This window comes from Pogonomyrmex barbatus, unplaced genomic scaffold (assembly GCF_055798465.1).
Source record: "Pogonomyrmex barbatus isolate J1 unplaced genomic scaffold, ASM5579846v1 scaffold19, whole genome shotgun sequence".
Taxonomy (NCBI): Eukaryota; Metazoa; Arthropoda; class Insecta; order Hymenoptera; family Formicidae; genus Pogonomyrmex; species Pogonomyrmex barbatus.
This window is the reverse complement of record NW_028297115.1, coordinates 1,745,131-1,763,923: the sequence shown is the minus strand read 5'-3', so window position 1 is coordinate 1,763,923 and position 18,793 is coordinate 1,745,131. Positions and strand designations below refer to the sequence as shown.

General features: G+C 29.5%; 1 protein-coding gene across 2 annotated transcripts; it reads right to left on the bottom strand.

Moving 5' to 3' along the window:
* Positions 1 to 1,795: 1,795 nt before the first annotated feature.
* On the bottom strand, positions 1,796 to 18,774 carry LOC105423682 (fatty acid synthase-like). 2 transcript variants are annotated; one of them, XM_089075622.1, is made up of 19 exons: positions 12,489 to 18,774; positions 11,562 to 11,812; positions 11,251 to 11,482; positions 10,630 to 11,048; positions 9,925 to 10,218; positions 9,629 to 9,833; positions 9,392 to 9,552; positions 8,786 to 9,103; positions 8,154 to 8,653; positions 7,746 to 8,053; positions 7,261 to 7,662; positions 6,098 to 7,116; positions 5,747 to 5,988; positions 4,928 to 5,621; positions 4,033 to 4,864; positions 3,342 to 3,808; positions 2,979 to 3,233; positions 2,561 to 2,809; positions 1,796 to 2,486 (listed from the first exon to the last, which is right to left on the bottom strand). In XM_089075622.1, exons 1-19 carry the CDS (start codon positions 12,652 to 12,654, stop codon positions 2,382 to 2,384), a joined length of 7,119 nt encoding a protein of 2,372 aa, XP_088931748.1. In that variant the 5' UTR covers positions 12,655 to 18,774; the 3' UTR covers positions 1,796 to 2,381. The 2 variants fall into 2 exon arrangements, with proteins under 2 accessions (XP_088931748.1, XP_088931749.1); XM_089075623.1 differs by lacking the exon at positions 12,489 to 18,774 and having other exon boundaries at positions 11,251 to 11,478; positions 11,562 to 11,681.
* Positions 18,775 to 18,793: the final 19 nt, after the last annotated feature.

The window sequence follows — 18,793 nt, the reverse complement described above, 5'->3', positions numbered from 1 at the left end:
CTTAGTATTTTATTTAATCTGCAATTTCTTTTATGATTTTACACACACACACACAAACACACACACACACACACACACACACACACACACACACACATTAAAATTACTGCAGAAAGAAATTTAGAAAAGGTTTTATATAAAAAGTATTTTATACACACACACACACACACACACACACACACACACACACACACACACAAATTTATTTGATTTTATAAATTAAAATTAATTGAAGGCTAATCAAATAAAAAACATATACATCTTAAAAAATTATACATTTACATATTTAATGTACACGCGATGTACTATTGTTAGTATATGTTAGTATATGTTAATTAGATTCAGTCTACACTCACAGAAAAGATTTCTGGATCTAATGCTATTACTCTTCACATTTATTATAAAGAACAGAATATTTTAATCTTAATTGGAATATTCTCAAATCTAAAATGATCTTGGTGCTACAATAAATAATAGCACAATCTTACATCAAATATTGGCGCTAATATTGGGCATTATATCGAGCGGGATGATTTATTCTACACGCAAGAATAAACAACCTTAAATTTGCATGTATTATTTTTAATTCAAAACAAAATGTCAAGCATATTTAATGCGAGGCAAAAAAATAGAAATTATTAATTTAATCTTAAAATGGTTTTAGTTTTATATTACATGAGATTAACGATAAGAATAAATGAAGATAAAGAATAGTTTTCATTACTAGAAATCCTTTTTGAGAGAGTAAGAACAATGAATGCCCCGATGGGCCTGCTTATAAAATCTTGTAGGAAAACATGTTAATTCTATTTGAAAAAATAAATATTCTTGAATTTATAATTAAATTAATAATAATTAATCTAATTATAAATTTAGATGATATATAATTTTACGAAGAAAATTTCTATTAATATTTTTCTTCAAGTCTGTTAATTTTATCCAGCTTCTAGTTAATGCTAAAAGTCTAAAGAAAATCATGAAAATTTACACGTTCATTATTATGTCAATGTTTTTGAATATATTTATTCAATTTAATTCTGTATTAATATTTATTGAATGTCGTACACAATTAATTATCACTAACCATAAGCCTGTTTTACTTTTAATTAAACATCTTGCTAATTATATCTAGCTATTTTCCAAAATGTATGCTTATAATATATAGTAGACATTATGTGAAATATAGATTTTCAGTGAATTCATAATGAATTCTGGTATACATTCCAAGAAGTTCAACGAAAAAAAGACAGGTCCTTATATCATGTTTCGCAACTCTTTTGTGTAAAACACAGAATTGCTTACCAATTCTTTTAAACTCATCTAAATATACAAGTTTTGAATATCATATCTAACAATGTGCAGTAACATGATATTCAGGAATAACAATGTCCTATTGCATGCATTTGTTTCTTAATTTTCTTCGTATCATTTTCCTGTTGGATTATGCTTTCAAATCTACAGGATATACGTCAATGCCCCGAATGCCCTCTTGAATTATTCAATTTTTCCTCATTTATAAGACATTGTGGCATAAAATAATAATTTTATTAAAAGACAATTCTAACATCTATTTTTAAGGTTTATAAATTTTCTTTTACAAAGTAAATTTCTATTAACTGTTTTCCTCAATTCTGTTGTCAACATCATGAAATAATCTTTCCTTAAATTAAGAAAATATTGTAACACAAAATATTAATTTTATAAAATAAATATTATAATAGAATTACACGTAACAAAAAAAATTTCAAAGGTTATATTTTTAATAAAGAAATCCGCATAATTCTAAAAAGCAGCATAATTGTAACACGTTTATTATATTGGTCAATGTTTATATTGGTCAAAAAGTTAATATTCATAATTGTCACAATCTTCGAAAATAATTCGTTTAACCTCTATAGACACTCAAAGATTCACAAATCTTATCGAGTTATTACTCCTTACAAATCCAAAAGTATGAAAATAATAACACCTTTTATTAAACGTATCTTTAAGAAAAAAACTTTCTGTTTATAAATCGGCTGTGATAACAATAATAACAGTAATATTAAAATTAATATTATATAATATAATTGTAAAATTACAAAGTACATAGGATGTGTACACATTATAAAAGTGAAAAAATATTTATTATCCAGAAAAATCTAAGATCAAAGCACAGGACATGATAAAAATGCTTTATGCTTTGATTTTGGATTTGTTGTATAGATAATAAATATTTTTTCAGCCTTATAATAAAAAATTGATTGTATTTGGAATTTTTACATACAATTAGACTAACACATTATTACTGTATTGCTGCTCTTATTCTTGTTATCACAGCAGATGTATAAAAAAATGTTCTCTTAAATTATGTTCTGTTAAATTATACATGAATTAAAATGTTAAATGTGCAGCTCTCCATTAATTGCAGCCGGTACTTTCTCATTTCTTAAAATCGTCAGGTGGCTCCCCTCGATATAATGTATTTCAACAACACCTTCAGTTATCTAAAATAATAATGTTTTATTAATACAAAATGTTCATTTGTCAAAAATAAATTAATGTAACTTTTCAGAATTACTTTATGCAAACCATAATCCCCTTCGATTGTTGTATGCGACATTGTAGCTTTTAATAATATTATAGAAGATTTAATACGAGGCAAGGTGGAAGGATCATATTGTCGAATGGCAGCTGAATATTTATAAACCGATGTACACAATATTCTTAAATTTGTAGGAGAAAGCGAAGTATTCATTCCTAAGAATTGTTTCGCGAAAGCATTATATCTCTCTTCCCAATTTTTACAATTTTTCAATTCCATTAAAATCTGTCAAATCACAGTCAATTTGTTTTATTCTTGTTATTAATAGACTTCATTTGGAAATAAAAAAGTAAGATATCGTTTTCACTAATCACATTTAGAAAACCAAAAATACGCAAAAAAATATATTGCAAGTAAACTTCAATATAAATTAAAATAAAGACATGCGAAATACCTCGTCGCTAATTCTTTCCGTATAAATTTCCAAAATATTAGACAAAACAACAGTTTGAAGATCTACTTCGTTTGAGTTTGATGTAAAATCTCTGTACATTGTTTGCACTTGTTCGGGAGTGCCATCAATGAGAACCAATCGACCCTTCAAATTCATAGCCTCCAATTTTCTCGTTAGTTCAATCGCAATAATAGATCCAAAAGAATATCCAGCTATTACAAAATCTCTTCCACCTCTCAATTTCGGTAATATATGCTACAAAATTTTTGAGTATTAAATGAAAATAAAGTTTCTAAACCTAAATAAATAAAAATATTTTGATATGAAAAACATACAAAATTATATGATAATACGTTTACTTACTTTTGCGAGACGATCTACCGTATCTGATATAACGTTTATGGCGTCGATATCGTTTGTGCTATAATGTAAAATCGTCGTCGAATAATTCATACTTGATGCCAAATGATTAAATACGGTTCCACATCCGTCGATGCCAGGTACAAGAAAAACTTGAGTGGCAGTATCTTCCCCTTTAGTTAAAAGACTAAAACAAGGCTCTGAAATGAAATCTTCATCTTTGACAATACCAACTAATAATTTTATAACGTTCGGCATTTCCACATCGATTATTTTGTTATCTTCTATAGTATCAGTCACTTTGGACAATTTATTGAGTTTTGCAAAAGTAAGATTTCGTAATTCCTGGGCAGTAAGAAAGATATCAAATTCTCGTTCAAGAGTTTGCTTGACTTCTACAGTCATCATGGAATCCATTCCGAGTTCCGCGAAAGATACATTTCGACCTACAACTTTTATGTCTTTCACGCCTACAGTAAAACAAAATTATTATAATTTATTATTATGAAACAGTTTAATTATATAAAGCATTTATAATTCATATTAAAGCAATTTAATAAAATGATTTAGTAAAAATTAATTTAGTAAAAAATATAATAATTATCTACTCAATTATGTACTCGATATAATAATTTTATATATATATATAAATAATTATATACGTAAAATGAATAAATTCGTATGCATAAGCTACCTAAAATATTGGCAACAGTTTCAACCAAATCGTTAAATCCGGAAAATCCGGTTTTCTTTTCAGCTACGACCATACTGCTCACAATTGGACGACTCTGAACTAAAAATTTATCAAGCTCATCGAGACAGCACGAGATCTTTTGCTGTAATGTACCACCGATAATCAGTTCTTTATTGTCCTCCTGCATGTCGGCAACTAGACCCACATCACCTATAGCAGCCCACTGAATCGCCAATCCGGGTAATCCTTCCTGCACCCTTTTCTCGCATATTCTCTCCATAATGGAATTTGCCATGCCATAATTAGTCTGTCCAGCGTTTCCCCTACCACAGGAAACGGAAGAGAAGACCACGAAATGCCGCAATTTAGGGCAGATTTTTCTAGAGAGTTTATCCAATGTTTGCGTTGCCCAAGCCTTTGATCGGAAAGACTCCATAAAAGTTTCTGTGGTTTGATTTTTTAAAATGCCATCTTTTAGCACTACACCGAGATTGAATATCGCGTCTACTGGTGCTTGTCTTTCCACAGATTTTAAAAGATGTTGGCAATCTTTGGGGTCACTAACATCGATATTTTTGACGATTTGTACATTTACACCGTACGATTCCCATAATCTAACTTTCACGCGCTGGTAACCATTTTTTATTCCAGTTCGCGAGATGAGTACAATGTTCCTGGCGCCACGAAGTATCAACCAATCGGTTAACTCCAAACCAAATCCACCCAGACCTCCTATTATAATGTAACTTTTGTCTTTGACACAATAGTAACGGCGATATGCAACGACAGATTCACATGAAGATTTATCTTTCTCTTGAATGTTTATAATTATCTGTGGAATATTTAAATATTAAATTAGCACATTGTTACATGTAAAATGTTTTAAAAGGATTACCTTTCCCATATGTTGACCACTCGCCATGTACCTAAAAGCTGCTTCAATGTCCGATTTCGAAAAAATTGTTGCTCGAATTGGTTTGATGGCTCCATCCTCAAGACCATCAGCAATCATATTCGACAATAACGATTTACTTTTGTGTTTGCTAGTGAACATATTATCAAGTAGAACGCCATAAAAACTAATACCCTTCTGAAACAAGGACATGCTTAAACAATTATTAGAAACCATATCAAATTTGCCAATCTCCAAGAAGCGACCGTTTTGTGCTAAACAGCGAACAGATGCGATTAATTTTTCTTCTGCCAAGGAATTCAACACGATGTCAACTCCACGACCGTGCGTTTGTCGCATTATCATTTGTTCGAAACTGACGTCTCGAGAATTTCCGATGTGTTCATCGAGAATAGTCGGAAACAGCTCTTTAATGAAATCTCGTTTCTCGTGTGTGCCCACGGTAGTGAATATTTCGCATCCTTCATGAAGAGCGAGATGGATCGCCGCCTGTCCAATGCCACCAGTACCGGAGTGTATAAGTATTTTATCGCCCTTTTTCATTTTTCCAAGTATGTACAAAGCGTAGTAAACCGTGCTATAAACACACGGGACTGTCGCTGCCTCCTCAAATGTCCAAGCATCAGGTATTTTCCAACAGAAATCTTTATCTTTAGTAACGATATTTGCTAGACAACTATAACAAAAAACAAGTGTACTTTATTTTTAACTAAATGATATATATTAATTAAGAGATATTAGATATCAGCATAGCATGTAACACAGCATATAACTGAAAATCTTATCAGTTTATCAGTTTACTTGGTATCACGTAATCCCATTACACGTTGTCCGTCAATATCAAATCCTACATATTCCATTCCAAGAGGCATATGTGTGAAACGTTGTACTTGAAAATTCAATTGTTGTTGTAATTTTCCAGTGGCCAGCATTACGTCCTTAAAATTTAGAGATGAATAAATCACACGCACTAGATCCTCATGACGAGAGTCAATGACCTGATTGTTTTCTATCCAACAGAATGAACTTAGATCACCCTTGACCTACACAAAAAATTAAAATAAAACAATTAATAAAAATTACTTTAACAACAATAAAAATAATTTTTAATATGATTTATAATATGATATCATCATCTTTGCCACTACATACTGTCTGACAGATATGGGCGGATGGTACAAGTTCGGCTGCTGGCTGCGGTAATCGTAAATGTCTGTACGATCCCCAAGTTTTATTAGATCGTAATACGTTAATGGCCATATCTTTTTGTAATTGTTGTAGATAAAAAGAGTTTTGTAAGGAGAACTTAGGCGCTTTTTCATCTTGAATAAGCACACCTCTGACGAGCTCTCCACCCGGTTCTTTTCTCAAGCAATTGATAAAACCCAACAAACCGCACTCAAAATCATTTTCTCCTACAATTACAATTCTACTATTTCTGTCACGATTAATGTCATTGTTCACAAGCAACTTTAGATCTTCCAGCCAATTGAAATCATCATTATTTATGTAAACTGTAATCATTTTCCCTGTTTGAACTTTTTTTTTGAAAAGTACAATTGTTTCCTCATCGGTGCGCTTTTCTAGAATAACATTTAATTTATATTGCTGCAGATATTTGTCGTAGTCAATTACATTGCTCTTCTCGCGAGAGAGCAGATAACCATCTTCTCTCAGAAATGACAAATATCGTTGTAAAAATATTTTTTCTTTTGTTAAAAGATTAAAACCAGCAACTATTAAAGCTTTGTCGTCTACGGATGGCGTGTTTATGTCTCCGATTAAAATATTTGACGATAGATCTGTCGGATTAAAGCGATTCGCAGATGTTAATAAATTGATATTTGCTTGTATCAAGGGCATATCACCAAAAGCCTCAAGCAACAACGAAGATGAGAGATCGTTTACTGCAACATTATCGATGTCTTCTACCAGCTCGATAGTTTTTACTTTCATAATTTGATGATCTTCTAGTGCAAGTTGTGCGATTAGTCGTATCACTTCGTTTAAAGAAATCCTAGCATAATCATGGTGAGCTACAAATACGTGCTCTTCCAGAACAGCATCTTCGGCCTGTTTGCGACGAGAGACTTGGGTAGCTTGAAGACCTCGAATCTCTACACCTCCGGCTATAATTGTATCCATCTCTCTATATACTCGTATCGGCAATTCTGTAATAACAGATTTATAAATAATATATGCTATTTTTTTTTTAAATTTTTACTTAGGCTATATATATAAAATTGTCCTGTGCAAAATTGATAACTACTCATAAGAATAAAATAGTTTTTTTTTAATAATTAAGTGATATTTACGTTTTTCTTCTTCCGTTACCATTTCCTGTAGCTTGCTTGTGTGAAGTACAGGATTAATTATTAATTTTTGAATGCTCGTCGGAACATATAAGTCCCTAGTGTCGTATCCAATAATCTTCATTTGTAGCATGGTATCCATGAATGTTACCCAATTGCCTGTCCAAGCAATATGTCCTTTAGTGCCCGAAATGGACGCCGTTTTTAATCCACGGAATCCGCCACTATATTGATAACCGCGTAGTTTTAACTCCTTGTAGATATCTCGAGCAGTCAAATATTCTACTTCGTCGTTATTTTCCTGTAATAAATCCGTAGGAGTCATATCCTGTTCGGGATTCAATGTCTCGTACGCTGTACCTGTTACTACAACGCTATCTTCCTCGGTTACTTCAAACTTCCCGTCTATAATATTTTATATAAAAATATACAATTAAACACATTTTGTGATCATGTTTGAGTCAGTTTTAAATTATTTGCATATGTACCTTTATAAATCGAAATTATCAATTTGACGACTTTATCTTTCGACAAATGTACAGCACGAATAAAGCTTACATCGTGAAATATTATTGGTATAGTTGCGTACATTTGCCCTTTTATCATTCCGATAGTTTGCCAAACAAGTGCAAGATAACCCGTAGCAGGTAATAAATTCCTTCCGTCGATTACATGATCTGTCATGTAATCGTAGTCTTGATCGTTCATCGCAATTTCAACGTACCTTTTTCTAGTACCTTTCATAATTTCCCGTATTCCATAAGTCGGTACAAACCAGTTTCCTTCATGATTCCATCTTTTATGATATTAAAACGTTTGTATATTATACAATAATGCCAATTTTTATATTTATGCTACTTACATAGTTCCTAGATCATAGTTGGAATAACATATACCTGATTGATGGTGAGATCATAGGAGTTCCCCTACTAACTGGAAATTCCACTGGGGGATACAAATTAGCTACTTGTGGCTGTAAGCCACAGTTGTAGAGCTTTCCAATTCCTCGAAGAATTATATCTGTACTTTGTTCACCGCGTTCTGTTAATGTGACAGTTGTTGTTGTTGGATGCAATGACTCATTTAAAATATTCTGCAAAACACCGTCAGGTGCGATTTCGATAATCACAGCGTTATTTTGAATTAGATTCATCGTTTGTTTAAAGAGAACAGTATTTATTATGCTATTGGTGTGATATTCCGCCGACGATAACTTTGATGCTGAAGTGTACCACTTGGATCGAGGTACAGATGTACTGATCCATTTTGAGCTTCTTTCTTTTGGCTGTGATATTATCACATTCAATTTAAGCAAAATTTGATTTTTTACAGAAGAAATGGAATAACTGTGGTACGGTATGTTACAATAGATTTCCTTCACGTAAATATCGTTATCCTAAGAATATAAAAAAGTAATTGTCTATGTGAGATAAAAAAATTCAATATTTCAAATATATATTTATAAGAAGAATTTGACATTGTCATTCTGTCTATTTATTGACTTATTGTAATAATTAATTTATTTTACCCGCAGTTTTGTCATAAACTCTTGAAGGGATTTGGTAGGCCCACTCACTACGTTATTATATTGATTATTGCAGCATATTATTTCAATATCCGTCGGACATATATTTTTGAGACAATCGTAGTCAAAATTGATAATTGCCATTGAGCTACGAATTATTTCTTTATCTGTACATGCCACACCAATAAAGTAGGCTGATAGTATAGTTTGTTCCATGGTGAGACATTTATCCGCGTACGCGCAACCAAGTTCACCAGCAGAATGACCAATTACGTAATCCGCAATAATTCCTATGGATGTCAAGAGATCTACTAAACCAATCTGCAAATATTTTCAAAGATAATTTTAAGATTGTATTTATTTACGTATATTAATTTTTACGTAATTTAATTTAAGTGTTATTTAAATTACTGTTTTTGAATTGTTTTATAGTTATATGAGAAAAATGTACTCTAGAGAAGCTAAGATTATTATTATTAATATACTAGGATAGATCGACATAAAACCATTAATTTTATTTACCTTTATTTTTTTATATATTTTGGATGAATTATTTTTAAATACATTTGTTTTTTTTCAAAAGTAGCTTAAAAAAATATTATACTTTACCTGAACGGCTACGATTCCAACAAGCGCGTGTAATTCATCTTCGTATACTTTCTCATCTGTATTTGTCAAAATGTCTGTTACATTTATATTATACGGTTTCAAAATAGCATCGCACATTTGTATTGTATTTGCAAAGACGTGAAATTTCAATAAATTTCGACCTGATAAAAGTTTAATATAAAAAATTTTGTTATTAAATCATTTTATCATAAATAAGATATTTATATTTATATGTACCCATTCCTGGCCATTGCGAGCCTAAAGAAGAAAATATGAACCAAACAGGTCTTTTCGTATTACTATAATTTTGAATTTCCCTTATCGATTTTTCTTGAAAAGTATTTAATATCGCATATCCTCTCCATGAATGACCATCTATATCGTCTGCATAGACGTCGTGTAGTAAACGAATATATTCTACATCTATTTGAGAATTAATAATCTGCAATTAAAAATTTTCTTAAAGTGACTGATTACGATGAAATTTTATTCATAATTATCGAAAATTAAATAAAATTGAAATATCTACTAACGTCGTTTAAAAATAATTGTATTGATTTTTCACTACTTCCGGATAATATTACGAGTCTTGGCAAATCGTCATTTGGTGCTCCGTTATTACTTTTTTGTTTCTCATTCCACTTTAATAACATATGAGCGTTAGATCCTCCAAAACCGAAAGAACTGATACCTATATAACCATTTTTAAGCGGCATTGCTTCTTGGACAACGCAAACAGTACCATTTATCAAGGCATCTATATCCTTCCGCGGTGATGTATAATTGATATTTGGTGGAACAAAACCGGTTTCCATTGCTATTATCACCTTTCAAAATCAGTAACCGTTTTAACATTTATGCTTTGATTAATTTATTAGACGTGATTGATTAATGATGTATTAAATAATTAATTCTTCATATGTGACATTGATGTATTAAATATATAATAATAGATATATTAATTTATTACTACTCTAATAATAGATATACTAGTTTACTACTACTAATACTATTGTATTAGTTTTAGCGGAAAAAAAGCGAAAAAAAAATTTAATTGAAGTTTTTCAAATTCTCTCTCTCTCTCTTTCTCTCTCTCGCTCTCTCGCTCTCTCGCTCTCTCACTCTGTGTGTGTGTGTGGGGGGGGGAGGGGGGGATGTAGAGATGTATAGAGATATATGTGTGTAGATGAGATATGTATGTATGTATGTTTGTATAAAAATAGTATTAAATTTTGAACCTTAGCAATTTGAGAAAAACCACTGGCAGCTTCAGCATGACCAACATTGGATTTTACGGAGCCGATCATTAACGGATTTTCTCTATTTTTACATAAAGCATTATTTATGGCATTGACTTCCACAGGATCACCAGCTTTGGTAGCGGTTCCATGTGCTTCCATATAATCTAAACAAGATGTCGGTATTCCGCATTCGTTATAAAATTCCCTTAATAACATACTTTGTACAAGTGCCGAAGGAAATGTTATTCCTTCTTCTTTATAACCATCGCTGTTTATTTTAATGTGCGGACATGTAGCATAAATTCTTTTCGCATTCTTCGCCTTTTGGAGGTATAACGCAGCCACTGTTTCGCTACGTGAATAACCATTTGCGGCACTATCAAAAGGTCTGCAGGAACCATCAGGTGACAAAACACCTGAAGTTATACATGATGCATATTTTAAGAATTAGTAGAGTATATATATCTTATTAATAAAAATATATAATATTCAAGTGCAGCAGAATTTTATAATGATCATCTTTATTGAAAATTACAACAAATTTTGCCTCTTTTTAATAGATGGAAAAAATTTTAATTTTATTCTTAATATATTATAAATTAATTTATTTTTTAATACCAAGCCGTGAGAACTGAAAATTCACTGATGGATGTAAGCATAAAGATGTAGCCCCAATTATCGCATCTTCGCATTTGCCTGACATGATACAATGATAACCAAGAGCTACGGCGTGAATTGCAGAGCTACATGCAGAATCCATCGTGTAAGATGGCCCTTTCAGGTTCAGAAAATACGAAATCATGTTTGCTATTGTGGCTCTGCTACATCCAATAATATTTATGCCGCCTATCTAATTATAAAATGTCATTGCTTATAATTTTTGCAGTCAAGAAATTAATTACTGTGTATTTATCAATAATGTTCTCTACCTGAAAATCCTCATATAGAAGTTTCGCTTGTGATTCATTATAAGCTAATCCTACTATTACTGCAGTATTTTTTCCTCGTAATTGCTTCGGATTAATTCCCGCATCGATAACTGCTTCATAAGAATGTTCCAGTAACATTCTCAACATTGGATCACATGCGTGTGCTTGCTCAACAGAAAATCCGAAGAAATCCGCATCAAATTTTCCCAGATTGTTGATTGTTCCCATACGCTTTGGTACGTCTTCATACTCTAAAAAGATAAAATTTGATATAAAATGTTACGCTTTTTGTTTATTTGTTTCAATAAAATTTTGTACTTCAACAAAATATATCCCTATGATGACTGCAGTATTTATTCCTTGTAACATTTTAATTAGTTTTTATTTATTATGGATTTGCTTAATATAGCATATATATTAAGTACATTTAAATAAAAATGTGAGAAGTGATCCTTTACACAAATTCAAGATGAAAACTTCATATGTCCGAAACGGCTTAATTTCAAAGATACAGATGTCCAAGTTAAAAAAAAAGTTTTGTTTTCCCAAAAATTTTGGTATCTTGTGATCATATAAAGTTTCGTTTTGAATTTGTGTGAGGGATCATTAAAATCTTTTAGCGTATTTAAGATTTATCCTAATATAATATAATATTATTATGATTGTGATGTTATTATGATGAATTATTACGATTGTATTATAATTATTTTAAAAGCTATAAATTATATAGCTTTTGAAATAATATTGCATGGATCTACTTTATCTATGAATTAAATATAATTAATACATGAATTACGACAAATGAAAACAAAATAGCTATAAAAGAAACAATAAGTATGTAGAATGCTGATAATCCAACAAAAATGCTCATATATTTTGCTCATTTGTCGATCTTCTAATAACATAATTATTATACGAATTAATCACCTATTTCCCAACGACCATGATCCGCTCTAACGAGATCAACTTTATTGAAAAGATTTTCTCGTAACTGATTTATGTTGTCTGAATCTGGAAATCTACCGGCAATGCCAGAAATAACGATTTCATCTCCCGATTCAGCACTCGGTTTATATGTTCCCTTTATAACCATGACTTCAACTATTTTGTTAGATAATCTGTAAAAGTATTTTGTATACTTTATATAATAATTTTACTTTTACGTATCACACTGCCGATAATAATTTTACTTTTACGTATCACACTGCCGATTTGTTTTTTATTCTACTACTGGTATATTCTAGTTGTAAATGTTCAATTTATTTGATTAGCCATTCTAGCTCTGAGTTACTCTTTATATAAGCATCAATATCGCACTGTACACTTTTATGACCTTTGAAGTTATTTTTACTGTTCTACCAGTCATATTTTTAATTTTCACTTTCGTTTCATTTGTAATTCAAAGTGTTTCCGTTACATAAGTGGCAAGGAAAACGGAGAAACAATCAGAAAGAGAGAGAATATTCAAATTATATTTTCTCTATATATTAAATATTGGTATTTCTAATTTATAATACATTTTAAAGTTATAGAATAAAAATATATATTAATCATATTTTTTATTAAAATATTTAATACTATACTAAAAATTTATATAAAGAGATGAAATTACAGTCACAGATAGTTTAAAGATACATATATTTATAATGAATGATATATATTTGTCCATAGTAGAGTCGCGTATCACGATAGTAGTCGATTAGTAGTCGGTAGTAGTCGCGCATGTCACGTGCTCACTGACTTAACAAATAATCATGTGTGTAACGTCAGTGTGGTAATACCGTGGATTGCATATAATATTTGTTTTGAAACAATTGACGCGATAAACAAATGTAACAAATAACGTAAACGAATAAAATAAATGTATAATTTGAAATTATATCACTATCACACATGTTACTAACTTGTATACAGAGATATCAATATGAATAAATTTTGAATAGTTGCAGTTAAAAAAATCGCATAAAAATGTGCTATTATTTTATAATTCTATTAACCTTATGCATTTATTTTCTGTTTCTTTTTAGTCTTTAACTAAACTGAACATTTTATTGATTATTTCTTTTTTTATAATTCACTCATTCATTTTCTTAAAAATATACTATAATTGTTTGATATCTGATTACTTACACTTACATTGATTTATAACTATATAAATTTTAAGATGAAATAATTCTATTTGTCATAACATTACAGTAATTGATCTCTATGCGTATCGTATATATATTATTTTAAGTTTAATCTACGGTTTCTTTTATAAATAGGAAATTTATATTAACTATATTCTTATTTCGAAAGCAAGTAATATTCGTAAAATTATGTTGAAAAAAGTATGTAAATGTACAAAAAAGAAAGAAAAAAGAGTGTATTAAAATTCAATGCTCTGAATGCTCGTTTTACTGGTTAACCTTTTCTTATTTCTAATGAGACAAATGAGACAACCTTTTTGAAAGAGACTACAAATTTTCCTGTTGTACGCTAACCGTTCAAGGTTCTTAAAATTTAAATTCGATTACAAACAGGAAAACCTTTAGTCTCTTTCATTAATGAGGGAATTATGCTAGTTACATTTTAAGAACTATTATTTTTTACAGTTTAAGAACTTTGAACGCTTTGATTACAAACAGGAAAATGATGAGAAAAGATTCTAAAGAAAAAGCAGCAAGCAGATTTGAATTATCTTAAAGAATTGAAAAGTTCGCTTTTGACTATTTGTTTAATTTGTTAAATTGTTATAATTTTTAAACGATTCGACCATAAACGAAACAAAAAGTCTCTTTTATTAGTGGGAGAATTATGCTAATTGCATTTTCCCGTTTTAAGACAAATAAATTCATAAAGATGAAAAAGAGAAAAAGAAGAAGAGAGAAGACGAAAGAGATGTGTGTTAATATTAAACGCTTCGGATGCTCTTTTTGCTTTAATCTATTTAACTTTTAACCTTTCCTTAATTATTAAACATTCTGAATGAAGAATGTTGAGACAAACAGATTTCTGACTTTTTAAACATCATATTGAAGTCATTTAAAAGTGATGTCATAAAAAAATTATCATTCTATAAGATGTCTAAGGTAAACAGAACTTTGTGAAGTCTACTACATAAATATGTCATAATTTAATATCTTTATCTCTCATGGGAAATAAATCAAAATGTTTGTTTATATGTAAATTTGATAAATGTAAACTAAGATTTTCTAAATATTAATTAATAATATCAAGTGCACGAAAAATATAATATAATTTCGTACACGTTTTACAGAAAGATTGGAAAGTTGGTGAAAATCATTTAACACATGTATACGCATACACACACACACGCGCGTGTGTGTCCTTACGTGTATATATAATGTTATCTATATACAATATATATGTGTGTGTGTGTGTGTGTGTGTGTGTGTGTGTGTGTGTGTGTGTGTGTGTGTGTATGCAACATATGCACATGTAATATGTGATATGTGATAGGCACGTAATATACATATTATAATGTTATTAACAATGTTATATAATTAACATTCTAATTTATTAGTTTGTTTGACTTGTAATTACTTTTGCTAATGGAAAGTTTGCTAATTGTAATTAATCTATTTTGAAAACAAGTAAATTAATAAAGGTGAAGCAAGAAAGAAAGAGAGAAAGATGGGACGAAAGAAGGAAGAAGACGTCAATATTGAATGCCCCGGAATGTTACTTTTTGCTTCTATTAATCTTTTAATCTTTCCTTACTGATTGAACATTTTTTTATATGAATAATACATTCTATTATTGGAATATTATTGGAATATTACAGGAATATTAGTCGAATAGATGGCAAAACACAAATTTGAACACAAATTAGAATAATCAGCAGATACCAACAAAATTGACATTTTCTCAAAATTCAGGTATTTGAAATTATATGAACAGATTTATACGCAATAAGTTGTCAATACTATATCTGTTCAATAATAGTGAAATATTAAAAAATAAAAGAAATAGTGTTAAGAGAATGTTATTTTCGAAATTCATAGAATAAGGCATACTATTTTTTTATAAACGTAAAATTGTAATAAATAAATAATTAAAATTATATAAATAATTGAGACATTTTTCAACTTATTTTGCAAATTTTACATATTTAATCTGTATCTTTTATGAAATGACCAATATAGAAAAACTTTACATTATCATTGTAATATTTATTCATTTCTTGTTTACCATAGAAATATAAAAAATTAATTTTGCCGATTTACATAATTTCATATGATTATTGTAAGAAAAGTCATAACCTGATATACTTTACTTGACAGTTTTGATAATTCAATGTATAATTCAATATATGGCTTGATATTATGCTGACGTTAATTCTTATATATAATTCAATACATTCAATCACAGATAAGTAAAACGAAGTTCAAAAACGATCTCCTTATCATTATATGCAAAATTATGTTAATATTTAAAAAGTGTGTCGAAATAAACGAAGATACCTTCGCTATCATATGATATAACATTCCTGCGCGCGCGAAATCTAACCGCTAATCTAACTGATTAACTTTATTTGTTCATATAATTTGAAAAATATTCTCGATATTTTTATATTTAGAATTTTCGTTATCTTAGAATTTTCCGAAAAATTCACTCACAAAAGGTGATTACTCCGGTAATTTTGGGACACATTTTATATATTATAATTTGCCATTGATGCTTTAATATTTGATACTTTAATATTTGATACTTTAATAAAGATAAAATAAAAATTCATCGATTTAATTTAATCTTAATGTTTCTGTGATTATCTTGTTCCACTTGAGCATATTTATATGACAGGGCTGCGTTCGGATTCACCACCCGGATGCTTACTTTCTCTCTTTATCACTCACTCTCGTATCTCTTTCACTCCAATGCAGCGAATGCGGAGAATCGGGTGGAGAATCGGAACGCAGCTCAGCAGTGCCGCATATTGTTCGAATGAACAAAAGTTTATCTTTCATTTCAAAAGTTCATCTGTATACTTTATCCGGTATCATCGGTATCATCTGTACATCTTTCCGGTAAAACAAAAAGGTAAGCAACTTTTAAGCAACTTTTCGCTTTCGAATAGTTCATCAAAATGATGAAATCTTTCTTAGGTTGTCTTTTTGGTAAATCTAAAGAAAACATCTTGAAAACACCATCTTTTTGCCGAAAAAACAATATAAAAAGATATCTTTTAGTTATGTCAAAAAACGTCTTAAACAGAAAAACACTGTTCAGTCATCTTTTAGTATTTTGTGCCACGTAGGAATATTTTTGAGAAGATTGTAAAGTAAAAAAGTGTACGCGCAGTGTGTATGTGAAAGATTATTATATAAAAGCATTTATATTTTTTAATGGAAAAGTTTTGTAAAATTTTTTTAAAAAATATAGAACATCAATTCTTTCAGAAATTCTTTCTTCCTAGAAGTGATAGTACTTACTATATTTAATTCTTTTTCATATTTTTTTCAATTACTGTCGCAAATTATATTTTCTTAAAAAAAAATAAAAACAAAATTCAAGACTCATATCTTTGTAGATCCGAGAACGTTTTTATTTTAATTCCTATGCAGTATAGGCATATTTTCAGTATCGGTATACAAAACCGATATATTTGACTCTTCGAGAAACTTTGAATTATTATGTTTGTGATCATTAGAAGAACGAGTGCATAGGAAAATTTATAGGAAATGACGTTAAGCCGTATTCACGATGCTAGAAATCGATCCGAGAAAAAATTGATCGATCGCAATGACTATTTCATGACCAATTGATCAATATAATTGGTCAATTTTTTCTTTATCCGAGACATCGATCGCATTTTTTACATCGTGAACACAAGGTGTTTTTAACGAGACATTTGTATTTCTCAATGTTAGGGCCCTAGCGCATAAAAAAACTGAGTAAACCCTGACTTAAGTAAGTAAGGAAATCATTACAACATTAAAGCGGCATTTACAATGAGACTTTAAGGCGTAAGATTTAAGAAATTGATTAATCATAATTGATTTATAGAAAAATAATCGAGTGTAGTTGGTCAATTTCTTAGGTCTTACGTCTTATTTTTTATTTTTTATTTTGTATTCATTATGCGTTACGTTTAATTTTTATTTCTAAAATTTAATATTTAATCCTAATTTCCAATTTCTGTTATTTCTAATATTTCCTCCATCGTGCAGTAGAGCCTTAATGTATATTGTTGAAAAGTAATAAAAAATTTTGAAATAAAAGTAAAATAGGATTGAATTGAAAAAGAATTTCAGTATCGTCCAAACAAGTACATATTTCCAAGCAAGTACATATATCGCTCACTTGCTACAATATAAAAAAAAAAAAAATAAATTTTTCCAGTCAGTAAATTTAAATATTTCGAATCATTGAGATTTTACAATATTTTTAACCGCAATTTCAACGTAGCAATTAAATAATTGTAGAAAAATAAAAGTATCATTATCTCTTTATTCAGTGTATTGAAACCTTATAAAAATAAATCCTTAAAAACAATCTGTTTTTATGAGGATCTGTTTTTCGTGAGGACTACATTTTTGATGTAAAAAATACAAGTTTTAAAAATTCAGTCATGCGGTTCTACTATAATAATAAGAATCCTTCAAAGAATCCTTCCGTTCTTTTTTTCAAATAACTTAAAAATGATTATTTTTTTAGTTATAGGTATCGTTACTACAGCAAATGAGCGATATTCATTTTCATTTTCAATGAAATTTCAATCTCGATTTAATTTGCTTTTTATCTCTTTCTTCTTTTCTTCTACATCTAAAAAAGATAAAGATAAAAGATAAGAAGAAGTTAATTCGAGTTAATTTACATTTTCTACAGTAGAATGGACATGAATTCTTCTTTCTTGTAAAACATATTACGGAGCATTCAGAGAAATTTCTTTTCGTTGCGAGCCTGTAAAATTTAGGAATTTAGGAATTTTCATAAAAACCCCGTCGTAAACCCAGACGTAAGGAACATTGAACATTGCAAACATTACATCAATAATTGCAGCAAATTTAATTACATAAAGCTTAAAATTAGATTAAGGAGAAACCAAACAACAATCTTTAAATTTTAAATTAGATTATAAATTATTTCAATGCCATTTACAGATATTTAAATTGGCTATACGAGACATACGAGACTATTTGGTGTAAATATTCTGTGTGTCAGAATAATGCAGAATAATAAAATAGAATTCGGAATAGAATTGTAAAAATATGCGAGAATTTCAATGA